General features: G+C 38.5%; 2 protein-coding genes across 2 annotated transcripts in view; both read left to right on the forward strand.

Annotated features, from left to right (window-relative positions):
* Window positions 1-225: 225 nt before the first annotated feature.
* On the forward strand, window positions 226-10,781 carry LOC137855821 (albumin). The gene is made up of 15 exons (XM_068680415.1): window positions 226-382; window positions 1,375-1,435; window positions 2,153-2,285; window positions 3,158-3,372; window positions 3,913-4,045; window positions 4,792-4,889; window positions 5,655-5,784; window positions 6,772-6,986; window positions 7,524-7,656; window positions 8,042-8,139; window positions 8,296-8,434; window positions 8,964-9,187; window positions 9,698-9,830; window positions 10,292-10,348; window positions 10,587-10,781. Exons 1-14 carry the CDS (start codon window positions 298-300, stop codon window positions 10,340-10,342), a joined length of 1,848 nt encoding a protein of 615 aa, XP_068536516.1. The 5' UTR covers window positions 226-297; the 3' UTR covers window positions 10,343-10,348; window positions 10,587-10,781.
* A 140-nt stretch (window positions 10,782-10,921) lies between these two features.
* Window positions 10,922-18,565, forward strand: part of LOC137855822 (alpha-fetoprotein-like) — a 28,030-nt gene continuing 20,386 nt past the window's right edge. Inside the window, exon 1 of the mRNA XM_068680418.1 lies at window positions 10,922-12,677. The gene's annotated coding sequence lies outside the window, so the exon portion shown is untranslated. The remainder of the gene's footprint in view (window positions 12,678-18,565) is intronic.

The following is an 18,565-nucleotide window of genomic DNA, read 5'->3' on the forward strand; positions in this document are numbered from 1 at the left end:
TGTAATTTGATAAGGAAATTTACGCAAAACTTTATCTGTTTGGATGCTGGAAGGTTCAACCTTTTCAGGACAAAAAGGTCCAGTGTAAAACATAACGAACAAATAATATCAAATTCATTTTTGGCAAGGACATTGCAAGTTTTGTAATCTTCTTCAGACCAAATGGAAATCTCCAAATGCCAGCTCTATGGTTAATATTTTACAGAAACAGGTAGTAAAGAGGTATATAAGAAAATGCTTTCCCTTCAATCTTCCTAGCATTTCTGAATAATTTAGCCCACATCATAATCTGCAACCATGAAGTGGGTAACATTAATTTCATTTATTTTCCTCTTTAGTTCAGCAACATCCAGGAATCTGCAAAGAGTTGCTCGAGATGCAGGTAAGAAGGGATTAATTAATTGCCCTTATGGTCTTTGTTATATTGACTTAATGACTGCAATGCAATTTCGTGAACAAATCTCGCAAGCCTGATCCAAAGAGGGAAAAGAAAAAAATAAAAAAGAAAAGAAAAGTGATTGACTTGAAAAGAAATTGAATTAAGAAATCTTGAGGAGATGGGTAGAATACTCCAGACAATCACTTAACCGAGCAAGTAGGTTTGGTGACGTGTTGCTTTGTACCGTGAATGAATTACATGAACAGATGTTGATTGTTACTGTGGTCACCTGCCTCAGTATCTGTTTGGAAAATCTTGTGGGAGTCTTCTTACCACAAACAAGCTATAACCACAACCTAGATTTATTACTATCAGGACCAAGTGAAGGGTCTCATCTGTTTTCCTGCTCGTGATGAGCTCAGATGGTATGCATTCAGTGAAAAAATCATATGTGACTGCCCAGTTCATAATTTTGTCTTTGAAGAAAGAAAAATCAACTAATGCTTAGTCTAATCAAACTGCAGCTGCATTTCTTTATTTGTAGATTAGATATGATCATGTTGGTTATGTAAAGTGCATGTGCTAACCACTAATATGAAGTCGCAGCAGTCATTTTGAATATAATTACAAAGGTGAATATTATATTAAAATAAAAAAAAAAATACACACCTGAGTGCCTTCAGAAAGATAGACATGCATAAGAATTAGGTATTTGCAGACAAATGGTCATCTAAGACAACAAAGAATTCTAGATGGCCTGAAGAAACCTTTAGAATGACATACCTGGAATAGCTGTGCAGATTACACAGGATGGTGTATCCAAAGATGGGAACCACTCAGGATTAGCTTGGTCTGTTCCAAAATAATGATATGTGCAAGAGCTGGTTTAATGATGCACACTTCTGAAATCTGGCCTGAGGTGCCCAGAATGTATTCTTCAAGGGGGTCTAGCACAGCAAATGAACATCACTGTTCTTTTATTTTTTTTCCTGTAGATCACAAGAGTGAGATTGCCCACCGCTACAATGATTTGAAGGAGGAGACATTTAAAGCAGTGTAAGTAAATGTTCTGCTTACATGTTCTGATTGTTTTCCATCTCTATTGATATTGAATTAAAAAGGGAAACTTAAACACTGTATGAGCTCATGAAGGGTGCATGGGTCTCATCAAACCATTGCATTGAATTAGCCTTCTTACTGTTAGTATGCAAAGCTTACAGGTGCTATAAGAGCTGCAAAAGTCATGATGACTTTCTTGCTCTCTGAGAGCACAACTCCTTGCATTATGAGGAAACCTGTGTTCCTCATGTGAAAATACATGTAAATAATACAGTTTTGATAACCTTTGGGTGGAGAGGAGTTATTCTGGACTAAGACATTACCAAAAAAACCCACAACCTTCTAGCAAGTTTTCTGAGACAATTCAATGATTTCCTTTTGAAATGGGTTTTGGGAATGGCAGAAGGCCCTTATAGGAACATAACTATTTCTGAAAGAAGACACTGTGAAGAACATCATCTGTAACAATGGCAAAAGCAGCTTAGCTTATGGTAGTTAGGAATGTACTGGTTAAAGTGGCAGAAAATTCAAATCAGTCTTTTCCATGTTAATTCTAGTCTATCATTTAAGGAGGTGAGAAGAGCAAGAATATGGGATCCAGTATTAATGATCTTTGTAGTACACTATTTAAGCATTTGTGCATATTGTTTGAACAAGTAATTTTGAATCTTGTGTTCCTTATCTCCATATAGCAAAATTTGCTTTCTGTTTCAGTGCCATGATCACATTTGCCCAGTATCTCCAGAGGTGTTCTTATGATGGACTGTCTAAGCTTGTGAAGGATGTTGTAGATCTGGCACAAAAGTGTGTAGCCAATGAAGATGCTCCCGAGTGCTCAAAATCACTGGTAGGCAGCAAATCCTTTGGTATTCTGTTTCTTCTCATTATATGCAGCTACCAGAATCATTCCATTAATTTTTATGTTGAAACAGAGAATGTATTTTTGTCAGGTTCTGAAACTCTGCCTTTCAGAAGTGTCATAATGATGGGTGGAGTTACATATTGGAGCCCCAAAAGCAGACTTCAGTACATTAAGTATAGTGTTGTCCATAAATAAATGTTACCATTAGTACAAGTACCCTGTCTGCAAAATACAGGTCTAACTGTAGGAATTTAAGCAGCCATAGTGTGTGGGTTTTCATACAGGGGTGACTTGAAAAAGATACCTGTCATAATTTAACATAAAAAGTTAAAAAACAAACAAACAATAACAACAACCTGCTAAGATCAGGTATCCTAAGATGTTTACAGGTACATAAGATCCTTGGATGCCTAGCAGGTTCAGCCAGGCCCCTGAGAAATTTAGGTGCTTGTGTTCTTGCCAGTTCTCACATTCAAACCAAATTACATGACTATATTAGTTCTCCCTAAAGGCTACCCAAGCTGATCATCAAATAGAACACCAAATCCTGCTTCAATTCATCTGAGAATTCACTTTAGTCAGATTACAAGTAACAGGAGACCACTGACTAGCATGGAGTATTTTAACTTATCATTTTTTTTAGTAGGGCATTGTAATTTTTGATATTGGACGACATAAAATAAAACTATGAATTTGTGTTGAAAGCAATGGATTATTCTGATTTATGGTCTTCCCTGGTAAAATTTTACTTACTTTTGAGTTTGGGCTTTCTCTTACAGATAGATAGAAAGTACATTACACTACCCATACAACAGTATCTTTCTAACAATAATTTTAACTCATCATGTCCCTCGTAGCCCTCCATTTTCCTGGATGAAATCTGCCAAGTAGAAAAACTCCGTGACTCATACGGTGCAATGGCTGACTGCTGTGCTAAATCTGATCCTGAAAGAAATGAGTGTTTCCTGTCATTTAAAATTCCCCAACCAGACTTCGTTCAGCCGTACCAAAGACCAGCTTCTGATGTTATATGCAAGGAATACGAGGACAACAGAGTGTCATTTCTGGGACAGTAAGAAAAATGGCAATTTTGTACTGTTTAAATATTTAGTTGAGCGATCCCCAAGGCATAGTGAGTGTGTAAGGACATTTGAAGAGGCTGTAAGCATGCAATCAATTATCTGCATGTATAAAACAGCTGCTTAATGATTTAATATCCAAAGCTCTCATCAAATTTTTTTCATTCCATGCCGGAGCAGGTTTTTCCATTCAAAATGGGCCTTAAATGATCAAATTTTGTAAATCTTTGGGGACATTTTGCAAAAAAAATTTTTTTTGAAAAAACACAATTTTTCCAACATTATTGTAGTAATTTACTTACTCCAGCTCTCCACTAACCCCATTCTAACCAGAAAGGATATGAAGAAAGGTAACAATAAAGAGAATAAAAATTGGCAATAAAATCCTGGGAAAATGGCCACAGATTAGTTTTTCACACTCAGAATTTTCAAATATTTCACAATGCAAAATCACAATGCAAAGCCATAAGACATTTAAGGCCATTTGCTGTTGTCATTGAAATATGTAACTTATGTTTTCCTTTTTCTTATAGTTTCATCTATTCTGTTGCAAGAAGAAACCCCTTCTTGTATGCCCCTACAATCCTTGGTGTGGCTGCTGATTATGAACACGCACTTAAGAGCTGTTGTAAAGAGAGTGATGTCGGTGCTTGCTTGGATGGCAAGGTAAAGCAAATCTTTCACTTTGCTTGAAAACGCTGTAGCTGGTCTGCAACATAAAGGTGATCCATAGCCAGAAGACGTGGTACCAAAGAGACTCTAGGGGAAGACAGATCTTTTCTGGCAGCCTAACATTCAATTTCCACACCCAATAGATAGGTGCATGAGAGGTCTCTCCTATTCCTCCCCAGTTCCTTGCATGAGCAAAGGGAGGAGAAAGAGTGAGAAGTGAGTGGAATGCTCCTGGCTATGTAATTCTTTGTAAGAAGAACTTGTAAAGAAGGGTCAGGATTAATCATGTGCTAGCACTTTGATCACTATCAGATGACTTCCACATAGAACCGTAGATTTTAAGTTAACTTTCAAGATTATTTGGCATGAGCCAAGTTCTCTCTCTGTCTCTAAACTCAGTTCCAGTGACTTCCATGTGATCATTGTGGTGCTTTAGAAGAGAACTTACGCTCTTTTGGGGCCACAGAGTTTAAATGAAATTGAATATTTGGTTATAAGAGCAGCTTATCATTAGGTGAATTGCACTATGCCATAAGGCATAGTGTATAGGCTAGAAGTTAGATGCTGGACTGGGAACTGATTAGGGCTGCCTAAGGAATTCTCAGTTTGCTTGGCTTTACATCAGTGCTAACTGGACAAGAACCTGTACTGTTTCTGAAGTGGGATTTCAAGATTTGCTTTCTGCTCAGTCCATTAAATGTAATTAGCTTAATGTGACAATGTGCATCCTATTACTATAGGAAACTGGCATAAGAGAAAAAGTCAAGAAAATAAGTGTGAAGCAGCAGTATTCTTGTGGAATCCTCAAGAAGTTTGGAGATAGAATTTTCCAAGCAGAGTAAGTTCCAATCAGTGTTTTATAAAAAGTAGGCTTGTTGGCTTAAACCTGCAACTACTCATGAGGAAAATATCAACACACGTAATTCACTTCTATATGCTGAGTTTGATAACTGTACTCACGGTACTTCCTAGTGTAACTTTGGCTGAGGAACACTGTCCAACACAATAGAGATTAGTAGGTCAGTCTTTCTGGACTACACCTGCAGTGATCTCTCAGCCTATTTTTTCAAGTGTAGAATTTAGTTCTGGTCAGGTTCCAGCATAAAGACTGGATGCAGAGGGGAACTTTTGTATTCCAAGTGGATAGTGAGTAGTAGTAAAAAGATCATCCATGTGAGTCACAAAGAAATGAAGCCATCCCTTGAACCAATACACAAGATACAGAGACCTGAGAGAGGTCACTAGAACCAGATTCCAATGTGTTTAATCTATGTGTTTTCCAAAGTTGTGCCCTGTTCTGATTCCTGTACTGTGTCTGTGCTAATACAGAGATGCTTTACAGTCATTTGAGAGAGGGGGAATTCTAGGGTGTGATTCTTATATATACACCTCAGATTAGAAAAATCCAAACTTCTTTCTTATTGTTCATTTTAAAGGAGAATTGGATTGCAGGTACAGGTGTCAATGCCTTTTTTTTTAGCCTTAAGTTAGGTGAGAAGAATGAATGTCATCAGTGATGTATAGCATAAGTGTTAGTGATTTGCAAGTTTTCTGTTCCATATGGAGCTTTGAATCAAGTGTATTTTTCTTATTCTCTGTCCAGTAAACTTGCTTTACTGAGTCAAAAATATCCCAAGGCTTCATTCGCAGAAATCTCAAAACTTATCCATGATGTTAAGGATGTCTACAAAGAGTGCTGTGAAGGGGACATGGTGGAGTGCATGGATGACAGGGTAAGCTAAATATTCTTTAAAAATGTTTACATACACGAAAAACAGTAAGAAATTAAAAATTTCAGTAGCATGAATACCTGCTGAAGTTCACAGTCCTAGGAACTTCTATTCAACACTGCTGGAAGGTTTCTCAGTCACTAAAAACTTACAGTCAGCTCAGCTGACTGTTACCGGAACTAGGTTTTGGACCATGATCATGATGGCAAGGAGTTTTTATTGATATATACACACACACACACACATATATATACACACATACACATATATATATACATATGTATATACACACACATATAGTGTGTGTATGTGGTCAAAATCAAAATGTTCATCTGGGAGGGGGATTGTTTGATGGCATTTGATCAATTTAAGTCATTTGTAAACAAAGAAAAAGAAAGTGGAGGCAGAAAGAAATTCTTTGCAATCCTGCTGTGTGATTTTAATCACTATTAATCCAGTTTTTCTGTAGTCCCAATTAATTCTAAAGGACAGCTTGCATGGGAGGATTTGCAAAACTGCAATAATAACCGTATCTAAATATTGCCTGCCCAGCTGGAACTTAGACATACTTCTTAAACTTATAAGCAGCTGGTGTGCTGGTTTGGCTTCATAAAACTATGGTTTTTAATGTTTTGTTTTCTATCAGAGCTGGACATGTGACAGGACTGAAAAGATTAATCAGGCATTCTTGTGACAGTCTCAGTGGTTTTAACTGCCTTTCCAGAGTTTGTCTCCTCAAAGATTCCAAGATCAGGGAGGGAAGCTGATTTTCCCCCATGCCTGTGAACATCTTGCTTAACACATGCAGGAAATGCCAGTACCTCTCATTATTTCCTTTTGTATGGAGACAGCATTTCTTTAGGAAATTGCTAAGTAAATAAGTAACCTGAATAAAAAAAAAAAAAGTCTGAAACAGAGAAAAGAGTTGAATTGATCTATCTTTAAATTATTATTTCATAGCTTATCTGAAGCTTTATTTTAATTTTACAGGCAGAGGTTGTGAACTACATGTGCTCTAAACATGAGGCTTTCTCAAGTAAAATCAAAGACTGCTGTGAGAAGCCCATTGTGGAACGAAGCCAGTGCATTATGGAAGCAGAATTTGATGAAAAACCTGCAGATCTTCCTTCACTAGTCGAAAAATACATCCAAGATAAGGAAGTCTGTAAAAGCTTTGAGGCAGGCCATGATGCATTCATGTCAGAGTAAGTAGTACAAACAGTACGTGTGCTTGTCCTGTAAATGATCTGCTTTTGTTTCTGGGCTATGGCCTTTTGTATCACTGGAAAAAAAATAAATAAATAAATCCTCTTGGATATTTCAAGTGTGTATGGAGGAAAGAGAGGACCACATAGAAGTCCAATGTGGCAGATGTAACTTCAGGCCTAGTTTCTCATTCATACTTTGTGGCTATTATCAAAGCTGAATTTATTGTTGCCTTTACTTTATTTATTTATTTATTTATTTATTTATTTTGGTGCTGGTCCACATACATTGTCTGCTTGAGAAGCATTCTGTCCTGGGGAAACTATTTCGTTCCTCTTAAATTTGCCCTGTTGGCAGTCAAAAGAATGGCCAAAACCCAAAAAATTTTACTAAAAAAAGCAGGGAACATTTCAAACTTACTGTCCACCTTACTTGATCTCATCTGAGGGACTGTCACTGTCAATTACTGTGTGGTGCATGAGGAAAGCAGCATGTTATTCAGGAGCTCTAATGCTGTCAGCTTGTGTGTCTTTCAGGTTTGTTTATGAATACTCACGAAGACACCCTGAGTTCTCCACACAGCTGATTCTCAGAATTGCTAAAGGATATGAAACACTCCTGGAAAAGTGCTGCAAAACTGACAACCCTGCTGAGTGCTATGCAAATGCTGTAGGTGCAATGCTTTGTTTACTTGTGACTAGAATGCTTGGTTGGTACCAATCATGAAGCAATTCAGTTGAGGAGCAGACAAAAAGCATTTTGAGAGACTAATCCCAGAAGAAGTTAATATTCTGATGGGACATGAAGCAGTGCAAAGCCCATGACAAAGATATGAAATCATCCCAGCTTTTTTTTTTACTGAATTTCTGTTAGAACTGAATGCTTATTTATGAATCAAGTCCCCCTTACTCCAGCTAGGCTAGAAGCAAACAGTTGGCCTTTCAAAATGCATATCTTAGAGCTAGTAAGATTTAGAAGAGACCATAAGATATATTTGCATGATCATGACCAGGATGTCCTGCTCTGTTACTGATAAATTTTTACTTGTTTGCAGCAAGATCAACTGAATGAACATATCAAAGAAACTCAGGATGTTGTAAAGACAAACTGTGATCTTCTCACTACCCATGGCGAGGCAGACTTCCTCAAGGCGTAAGTACTTTCTGATAAGTATTCTCCAGCGTAAACGATGATTCTGGCAGCTTTGGGAATATGCATTTGAACCTGACTTCTAGTTTCAGTTCACTAGTGTAGTTAAGCAGAGAATTCTTCAAAAGTGAGCAGTCATTTTTAATGCATTTTTTTCAGATTGCTGATCCGCTACACTAAGAAAATGCCTCAGGTATCAACTGAGACCTTGCTTGAAATTGGAAAGAAAATGACAGGCGTTGGTACCAAGTGCTGCAAGCTTCCTGAAGACAGACGCCTACCTTGTTCTGAGGGTTATGTGAGTACATTTGTTTATTCTTTTTATTCCTCTGAGAGATTTCTTCTATTCTCAAAAACATGGAAATCTGGTGGGATAGTAAACTAACACTGATTTTTCATAGCCCTCAAGCTAATTAGCAACGTAACAGACTTGGAAGTCCATTCATTTTTAATGGACATGAGGACCTAAATAGCTCTCTCAGATGGCAGCTTGTGAAAATTGTAACTCAGCTTCGCTCTCCTTCAGAAAGCAAAAGTCAGATGATTGAGTCTTTGGGAGCTTGTGTTTAGAAAAAGAGCCTCTTAAAAGAAAACCATTCTTATTGATTATAGTCTAATGGTCATACCATCAACAGATTAAAAAACATCTGACTCCGGGAACACACATTAATTTTGAATTCTAAAACTGTGCCATTTCTGAGCAGCTGATTAGGTTGGAAAGCTTCCACTTTCAGCTATGCTATAGTGACACAAACATCACACATTTCTTCTGTTATTGTAGAAGGTTTAACTCATGTTTGTACTTTTTTCCATTTATCTCTCACCAGCTGAGCATGGTGATTCAGGATATGTGCAGGAGACAGGAGACCTCACCTATAAATGACAATGTTTCACACTGCTGCAGTGACTCCTACGCTTACAGGAGACCATGTTTCAGTGCCATGGGAGTAGATACCAAATATGTTCCTCCACCGTTTAATCCTGACGTGTTCAACTTCGATGAAAAATTGTGCAGTGCTCCTGCTGAAGAACGGGCAGAAGGCCAGATGAAGTAAGCTAAATTAAATTCCTTGGAGAATAAACTCAAAAACGTAACACTTGAGCAGGGACAGAAGTAAGCTAACAAAAACCCTAATCTGTTGTCTGACTGGGACTTCACTGCTGACAGAGAAAACCAGATGGATCTATGTATTTGTACTGAGCTTGTCAGCATGTTACATCACATAGTTAGGAAGAGGCACAATAAGTTACTTTCTTCAAATGAAATTAATGTCTTAACTAAATGTGACCAGTTTCATATACTGCCTCAGACAGTGCAAGTCTTAGGATTTACTCAGTTAACACAGCATACAGATCATTTCACTAAGTTCTTTCACATCAATAATCAGGATAACAAAAACCCAGCAAGTGATGGTGGTAGACAGGGAGTTTGGCAAAGACCTCTCAACGCATGACAAAAAGCCTCTTAAATGAACTGTATCTGCATAGAATGACATATTATGCATTGGCAAAACAAATGTCAACAGGTAGCATTAACTATGGCTTGGTGCTTTGTTTTCAGATTGCTCATCAACCTCATTAAACGCAAGCCCCAGATGACAGAAGAACAAATAAAGACAATTGCTGGTGGGTTCACTGCCATGGTAGACAAGTGCTGCAAGCAGTCAGATATCGAGACATGCTTTGGCGAAGAGGTATTTCCTAGCTCCTTTAAAAATAAAAATAAGCATACAGGAAACAGGGAACTCACTAGGAAACCAGCCACTAGGAAAGGGGTAGAAATGTCAGTTTCCAAAGAGCAATCTCTATCATGTGAAGCATTAATGGATCTGCATTATTGAGTGAATCCTTTTTTTTAAAAAAAAAAATTTATTATTTATAACCAAAGTATCGCATAGGTACATATATTAGGAAGACCTTAGAAGGAATTATTCTGCCTGTAATTCACTCTAAATGTTTATTTTCTACCTTCGCAAAATTGAAAGATACCCAGCACACAAGAACACACAGCTCCTAAACTTAGAAAGTACCATTAGAATTATCCTTTGAGCCATAACACAGACACAAGTTGAAGTTCATAGAAGTTCTTGCACAAGCACTGCATACTGTGTTCCCTTTGTTTCTCTTTCACAACTGTTTGAATTCCTTTTTCTAGGGTGCCAATCTCATAGTCCAGAGCAGAGCCACATTAGGAATTGGTGCTTAAGACACGGTAGGTAAAAGAAATAACATTTATATAAAAACAGGTAATCCCATCCCTGTCTCCCCATCTTTCTACCCATTTAACTTCAACTCAAAAAGAGCATCTAGCTGCCCTTTAGCCACCACATGTTGGCTTTCTCAATGGGTAGTCAACCAACTACAATCATACAGCATATGGAAGGTTGAAGTGCTACTAGAATGTTACTGCTTTGCAAAATAATATTATTATTTTTTTTAATCCCATCTAGGCTGCCCAAGGAGAAAATATGAAGATAAAATGCTTCTGTGTAACTTCTCCTGCCCATTACCTTTTTTCCTTGGTATTGAATGACAGTTTCGTAAATCTTCATTTTTTTTTGTCAAACCACATGCTTTTCCAGAAACTTTCCAATTCTATTACTTTGCAAAAAATGAATAGTAAATAAAATCATTTTAAATCTGCATCTGCCCTGGTCTGCTGGTGACTGCTCTAAGGCAAAGATCTTACAGGCACTCGTTACACAAGATGGTTGTTACAGCAGTATTTATGGATAGGCACCCCATTGTTTTCTCTATTTCTTGCTCTTTTAAAATATTTATGTCCCACCAATCGGATAATATGAAAGGTGGTATGATTTTTAGCTAGACTTTAATAGGAACATTTGACTCTTCACGATTATAACCACACAGTAAGAGAATGTTACAAAGAACCAATCAGTCTAAAGAAGATGGCTAGTAATGTTCTCTTAAAAATGAAAATAAGATTTTTATTTTTATTATTTTTATAGCCACAGATCTAGCATCTCTTCTCTTGCAAAGAACTGCACAGTGAGCTGTTTTTAAACATGTCTGTTTAGGCTTTTAGTTCTTTATAAAAAGAACTTCTGACTTTAGAGATGCCTTTTAAGAAGCCAACAATCAAAATCATGCCCTTCATTTCAGTGCGTTCCTAACAGAGACGTTGTTGGGTTCCACACCACTAAAACACCATGATTTTCTATTACATACTTAGTTTCAATCCACAAACAACAACAAAAAAGTACAAATCTTGTACAGTTGAATGTAGGATGACATGGTTTTTTGTTTGTTTGTTTTCCAGCTTAGAGCCCTTGCATAATAAAGCATTTTATGGGGGCAGTTTTCTTGGCCTTGAAACCCTTTGTGACTCTAGTTCATGAACCGAGAATCTTCTACAGGACCACATAAATACACTCAGAATGAAACACAGACACGAGGTTGAAAATGTAAAGGGAAGAATTTGTGAATCTTGATACAATTGGAAGGTTTGAAATTTCAGTCAGTTAGACATAGTTACGCATTGTTTTAGAAGAATGTATGTGATCTCGAGGTTTTCACAATCGTCTTATTAGAGATGCAGAGCTTAGTGAATTTGAGCAAGAAACGTTCAGCAGCTGCAGTTAAACACCTTCCCTTCATTACTCCATGTTCATGGCAAGGAGCACAAAAGTCATTATAAAGGCCATTCCCATTATCTAATTCACAGTCATTCACTGCAGCTGAGACTAACCTGCTCTAGGACACTGTAGTTTAGTTGTAGTTAATTAGAACATATTAAGCTTGTCCAAGGAAAATGTTTGGGTAGGATTCTGAAGCAGAAAAATCAGGTCTAGCCCCACAAGACTATAAAGAAGTGGGGAATTCTCAGTAGTTTTCCAGTCTTTCATGAGCTGATTAGCTCACTGTAATGTCTGGTAGATCTTTTAAACAGCTACAATACCTACATATACAAAGCAAGTTAACAATTCCATTAAGATTTAGAAATCCAGAATGTGTTTTTAATTACTGCTTGTGTAATTTTGCTGACTCCAAAGGGATAAAAAATTCATATGTATGATTTCCAGGCTGCATGTATAATTGCTGAGAAGAGTGATGTGTCAAGAGAACAGAGTAAAGTTGAATATCAATATACCAAAAAATCTGAAAGAAATGAACTGACACCCCTACCCAGTTTCTACAAGTCATAGAAATCCATCCATTTCACTCTCGTACATGAAAGCATCTTTCAGTTACAGAAAGAGCACCCTAGACAAGCTACAGCACTTAAAGGAGTATCTAAAGCCTCGGTAATGCTGTGGTTTCTAAAATTACATCTTAACAGCTTTTACTCCCATGCTGAGCAATTTTCCATGTATTCTTAAGGTCTCTTTTGGGCTGCGTTTTTCCAAAACTGATGCTTTTTGTCAATCCAGGTTCCTTTCTAATGAGGTAACTTTTCTTTTTTCCTTGTAGTGTCTGAGTTGTGTCTGAGTTCAAAAGGCAGAGGAACAAGCAGAGTTGCAGCTCTAGCTAAGACGACAGTGCAGAAATATTCTGTAACCACATAAGTGTCTCCTAAAGAGGTAGGGAAAACTCTCCTGGAACATATTTAAGCTTCTGCTACCAAACCTGAACCATGACTTCAAGTTTCAGAAAGGCCAACTGTTAAGATAACTCTTGGCATGACACCTGTGACTTGTTTTCATATAGCAACATTTGTTAGGGTATTTCAACAGACTTTTTGCTTTGATACTTCTGTTTTAACTTCTAGTCCCTAGAACTCACTGAAAACTTACACAAGTATTCCTAAGTAGTCAAGGGGAAAATCAAAACACAAATCAGCACACACATTTGTACTCTGTGATGGGTTTTTGGAAGGCCTGTCTCATTGCCTGTGGACAACTGAGTTTGCAATAATATGCCAAACCAGCCAGAGCACTGTTGTAAGCATCCATTTCTTGCAGTGTGACAATTCACTTGGCAGTTTTGCTAGTACACGGTGTGCCCTGGAGAGGCTAATGTTTGTTGTGTCTGTCTAGATAAAAAATAGAAATGCCTTCCCAGGGAGATGGTGTCTCAGGAAAGACTTAAGTCTTTTGACTTCAGTGCTGGGGAAGCTCATGGAGCAGATTATCTTGAGTGTCATCACATGGCACTTGCAGGGCAACCAGGTGATCAGGCCCAGTCAGTATGGGTTTATGAAAGGCAGGTCCTGCTTGGCGAACCTGATCTCCTTCTATGACAAAGTGACACATTTGGTGGATGAGGGAAAGGTTGTGTATGTGGTCTACTTTGACTTCATCAAGGCTTTTGACACTGTTTCCCACAGCATTCTCCTTAAGAAACTGGCTGCCCATGGCTTGGACTGGCGTACACTTTGTTGGGTTAAAAGCTGGCTGGATAGCTGGGCCCAAAGAGTCGTGGTGAATGGAGACAGATCCAGTTGGAGGCTGGTCACTAGCGGAGTCCCCAAGGGCTCAGTACTGGTGCCAGTTTTCTTTAGTATCTTTATCAGTGATCTGGATGAGGGGATCGAGTGCACCCTTAGTTTACACATGACACCAAGTTAGGTGCATGTGCCGATCTGCTCGAGAGTAGGAAGGCTCTGCAGGAGGATCTGGATAGGCTGCACCGATGGGCTGAGGTCAACTGTATGAAGTTCAACAAGGCCAAGTGCTGGGTCCTGCACCTGGGGCACAATAACCCCAAGCAGAGCTACAGGCTGGGAGAGGAATGGTTGGAGAGCTGCCAGGCAGAGAAGGACCTGGGAGCATTGATTGATAGTCAGCTGAATATGAGCCAGCAGTGGGCTCAGGTGGCCAAGAAGGCCAACAACATCCCAGCTTGCATAAGAAACAGTGTGGGCAGCAGGTTTAGGGAAGTGATAGTCCCCCTGTACTTGGCTCTGGTGAGGCCGCACCTTGAGTACTGTGTTCAGTTTTGGGCCCCTCGCTACAAGAGGGACATCGAGGTGCTCAAGTGAGTCCAGAAAAGAGCAACAAAGCTGGTGAGGGGTCTGGAGAACAAGTCTTACGAGGAGCAGCTGAGGGAGCTAGGCTTGTTCAGTCTGGAGAAGAGGAGGCTTGGGGATGACCTAATCATTCTCTACAGGTACATTAAAGGAGGCTGTAGCGAGGTGGGGGTTGGTCTGTTCTCCCACATGCCTGGTGACAGGACGAGGGGTAATGGGCTAAAGTTGTGTCAAGGGCGGTTTAGGTTGGATGTTAGGAAGAACTTCTTTACCGAAAGGGTTGTGAGGCATTGGAATGGGCTGCCCAGGGAAGCAGTTGAGTCACTATCCCTGGAGATCTTTAAAAGACATTTAGATGTAGAGCTTAGGGATATGGTTTAGTGGAGGACTGGTTAGTGTTAGGTCAGAGATTGGACTAGGTGATCTTGGAGGTCTCTTCCAACCTAGGTGATTCTGTGAACATGGTACTGCTGTAATACACAGGAATCTAAAAGAGTGAGATCTTGCAGTGCTGAGTATTCCAGAGAATTACAAAGCCTTGCACTCTGTTCCTGTTTGTATGCCCTATTTGCCTATTCCTCCTCCTACAACAGCACAGTATAGCAAATCAATATTTAGCTGTAGTTTGTGATGTACTATAGCCACTCAGTAATATGCAAGCTAATTTGTACTTTCTCTGTTATCACTTTTTTAATAGCTCATATCTCTTTTTTGTATACCCTCTCTGAAGGTTAATAAAACCATGACCAGTGAACCTCGAATATTCACAAAGACTACATCTGCAAATCAAGTTTTTCAGTCTTTGGGAAAAGCCTGATGGCAGCTACAAACCCATCTTTTACATGAAACACAGTTTTGACAGTATCATCCATTAACACTAGTTGATGGAAAACTCCTCTAAATTAACCTGTTTGTTATATTTAGATTTCATATGCTAAACCAACAAAACAAAGTCAAAATCATTAATTCTTGCGCAAAACCTACCATTGCTGTGTGAAGAAGATGTCTGTGCAGATTCCAGAGCTTCCAGAATAACAGCACGATCCAGAAGTTAGAAATGATGCTTTTCCCTTAGGTGGTTAGAAAGCAAGATCTTTATCTGACTTCTCCAGGAGCAGAAGGGTAAGAAACCATATCCATTTCCTGCTGCCCTCTCCTTCAGTCTTTAATTCCTTCAGCTGACCACTCATCATCTGCATCCATCAGACTCTTCTCCCACCTGCCCAAAGCTTATTTTCTTCATCCCTGAATTAATCAGCTACCTCCTCCTGTCCATACCTGTACTATACTCTTAATTATGAAGTAACAGTTGTCTTGCGTGTAAACACAGTTTCCATTGTCTTTTAAAACATCGGGTATTGCTACTGGTATTTGTAAGAACATCCCCACAAAGTATTGTCATCTCCTGGCCATGGCATTTCCCTGTTACTGCTTGATTTCTCACAGTCCCTCTGAGGTTGATGAAATGCCACGCCCTCTTGGCCCCATTTGCTTTGCATTCAGTCTCAATATTTGGGAGCTCATGATTTTCGAGAGTCTCTTGTAAAGCCACCTGCTGCAGCTTTAATAAATGGGAATTCCTTTAATGCAGGCTTCAGCTTTCATTTGAACATTTGATGACATCCTGATCTTTGTATATCTTTTTATAATATTTATATACAGGTTATGAGAAAGAAAACAGCAAACTGATCAGTTAGCAAGACCGTTTTTCTAGCTCTCCATACCAGCGTATGATGCTAATCATGAAGAGCTCAGATTTTTTTTAAAAAAAAAACAGTAGAATATCTCCAGAGCTTGGCAATGGGTAGTGGCTCTGGACCAAGGCATGCTTCTAAGTTTACAGAAAATTCCTCTTGGTCAAACAGCAGCTTTTCTGTTCTCAGATACATGTCAGAAGATCTTTATGACTGTATGATATCAAAAGTGTGCAAATTTTGGGTGCATCTTAAGATATACAAGAAAGTCTCCTACCATCATCATGTATCCCTTAGCACCATCAGGTATATTTTTTCATAATATAAATCTTTATGATCTTTTTGCCCAGGGGTTGTTCTCTGTTACCTCTTACTAAGGGTAGCACATGACTTGCTGCTCAGCAGTGGGTGTGCTTTTTAAGTTAATTAAAATAAGTATAGCTTAGTAATCAGCGCTAAGTGACTTTATTTTCTTTTATGTTTTCTGATTCATGCTGTGTTAGCGTCTTGATCCAAAGACCTGGAAGTGACTTTTCTGCAACCAGGACTAGTAAGTTGAGTTTCAACCAAGATAAAACGACATGTCACTAGGACTAATATTGAAACATTTCATTTGGCTTTGGTTGCTGAATCTATCAAATTTAACTGCATATAGGTGTCACAAAAGACCTGTGAGAGCATGCTGTACCCTCTGGTCTTCTCTGGTGAAGAAAAAAAATGAAACTTCATTTACTTCTTTTATTGGAAGCATATAAAACATGGAGAAGATGGGGGAAACTGTCCCTCAAGTTATGCAAAGCAATTGATACTCTGAATTAACTTCCTAATGATATGTAGTCCTAAGTGAAAAATAAAGGCAAATCTCCCCTCTGCCTGAGCCATCATTTGCCAATACCAATACAGACCAATTTTCAAGAAATATTGACAAAAGAAAAGGCTGCACAGTTTGAGGATTACACCAAGTTATAATTTACAGGAAAACTTGTTTCCCAATCTTTATTTACACTATTTCTTAAGTAGCTGGGCAAAGTAAAAATCTGAGTTTACAAGGTGCTTTCAAAATAGTCTGGCCAAAATCACAAACCTAATTAAATAATTTTGTCACACTTCTTTTCAGCAAGGTTGATTGTAGTTGGGAAGCCTCACTGAAGTCTAATGGAAATTTACATTTGTGTAGTTAATTGTTTACAAGCATTCATTGATAACAGCATGTAAGTAACTTCATTGCTTCCAGTCTTCTTTGTTTTGAAGTTCTCCTGCATAGTCACATATAATCCACAATAACGAAGTGACTACCGGTTTGTTCTTTGATTTTTTTCTTTTCCAGTTTGCTATATGCAAAAGAATCAGAAAAGACTTGCTCAAGATATAGGTAGGAAAATCCTAGTAGAATTGTTTTCCTTAAGATGACCTTACATCTTTGCAACTGTGTCGGTAACTTTTTGGTATTTTTTTTGCATAATTTCACAAAGAACGTGAAGTGAAAAAGCTCATCTTCAGAATACATACAGAGACTGGTAACACCTGGACATGTCTATTAGGATGTGCGTTCTCCCAGAGCCTGGGAATCTTTTACATGGTCCAAGCAACATGTCCTTTGTAGTACTTGTGCAGGAAAAAGCGGTTGTTGGATTGCTCATCTTGGGAGTCATACTCTGTCTGAAAGAACATGGATTTTATAACTTATTTTTTTTTTTATATCTTCTTTTTTATTTGGGTAATGAAGAAACTCTTGGGAAACCTATGTTATTCCAGTTGTCGGCTAATTCTGTAAAGCAAAAGCAAACTACACATGCACTGCAGAAGTGGCTTAATGCAAGAGTAGACATGGTAGAAATGAAAGCCATTGCTTCCTCCCTCTTCCATATCCCTTCCTTAAAAAACCCTTACATACTTCAGTGCTGAATTGCAGCAAGAGTGACCTGTTCCATTGACTCATTTCTAGCAGGAGTCCAGAATGGTTGTCTTTCTATCTCTTCTAGCATGGATTTCTGCCAGGTAGACATAATTCAATGGGGAGAGCAATTTTACATACCTTTTCCTCAAAAGAAAGAGGGGCAAGTCATTAGAAGTCTCTAGAATTCTAAGGCATTCTATACAACCGGCCTGCTTGTCTCATTCTTCAGACATGCAGAAGCTACAGAGAGTTGACTAAATTTAGTTGACTACAAGGTGGCATCTGACACCACTTGAAATACCCTAGGTACCCCCTCCTGGTCTTGATTAGTACTACTCCAGAAACTAACGAGTTTTCTGGGCAAAGTGCTATGCTAACCAACTGCCATGCCATATTTTAGCTATCCAGCAGCACACACAAGAGATATTATTCAGTGGACAACAGTCAAGTGTGACTGAAAAAGTAGGTTTACAAATGTTTAAGTAAAAACAAGCTTTATATATGAAATTAGCACTTAAAAGGTAGACTTCACGTCTACCTTTCAAAGTTGTTCATTCAACCATAACACTTTTGCTGCATGAACAACCTAAAAATTGTCAGGAAAAGAATAAGATAATATAGGAGCCACTGGCCTTTGAGAAATAAAAGGTCATAAGGCAGTATTCCACTGAGAAACAGGATCCTTTGCTAGAAGAACCATCTCAAATAGATTCCTGGTGGAACAAAAGTCAACAAACTTTCCACCTGCAATTCAAAAATAACTGCTCTATGCACTTGTACCAAGGCAAGTCCTCATCCTTTTCAGGAAGTGATCTGTAAAAGCTGGTAGGATGGTTTCAAAAGTGTGTTTAGTCTTGACAGCTGTCACCACTCTGTGGGCCTGCTAGAACAGTCAGCCCTGAGGGTCAG

Source organism: Anas acuta, chromosome 4 (assembly GCF_963932015.1).
Source record: "Anas acuta chromosome 4, bAnaAcu1.1, whole genome shotgun sequence".
NCBI classification, from domain to species: domain Eukaryota; kingdom Metazoa; phylum Chordata; class Aves; order Anseriformes; family Anatidae; genus Anas; species Anas acuta.

What these genes read in the sequence shown, in the direction of transcription:
- LOC137855821 (XM_068680415.1), top strand. Translation starts at nt 298, where the DNA reads ATGAAGTGGGTAACATTAATTTCATTTATTTTCCTCTTTAGTTCAGCA. An exon ending in TGGAGTGCATGGATGACAGG is followed by an intron (nt 5,785 to 6,771) that starts GTAAGCTAAATA and finishes TTAATTTTACAG; the next exon opens with GCAGAGGTTGTGAACTACAT. An exon ending in TACCTTGTTCTGAGGGTTAT is followed by an intron (nt 8,435 to 8,963) that starts GTGAGTACATTT and finishes ATCTCTCACCAG; the next exon opens with CTGAGCATGGTGATTCAGGA.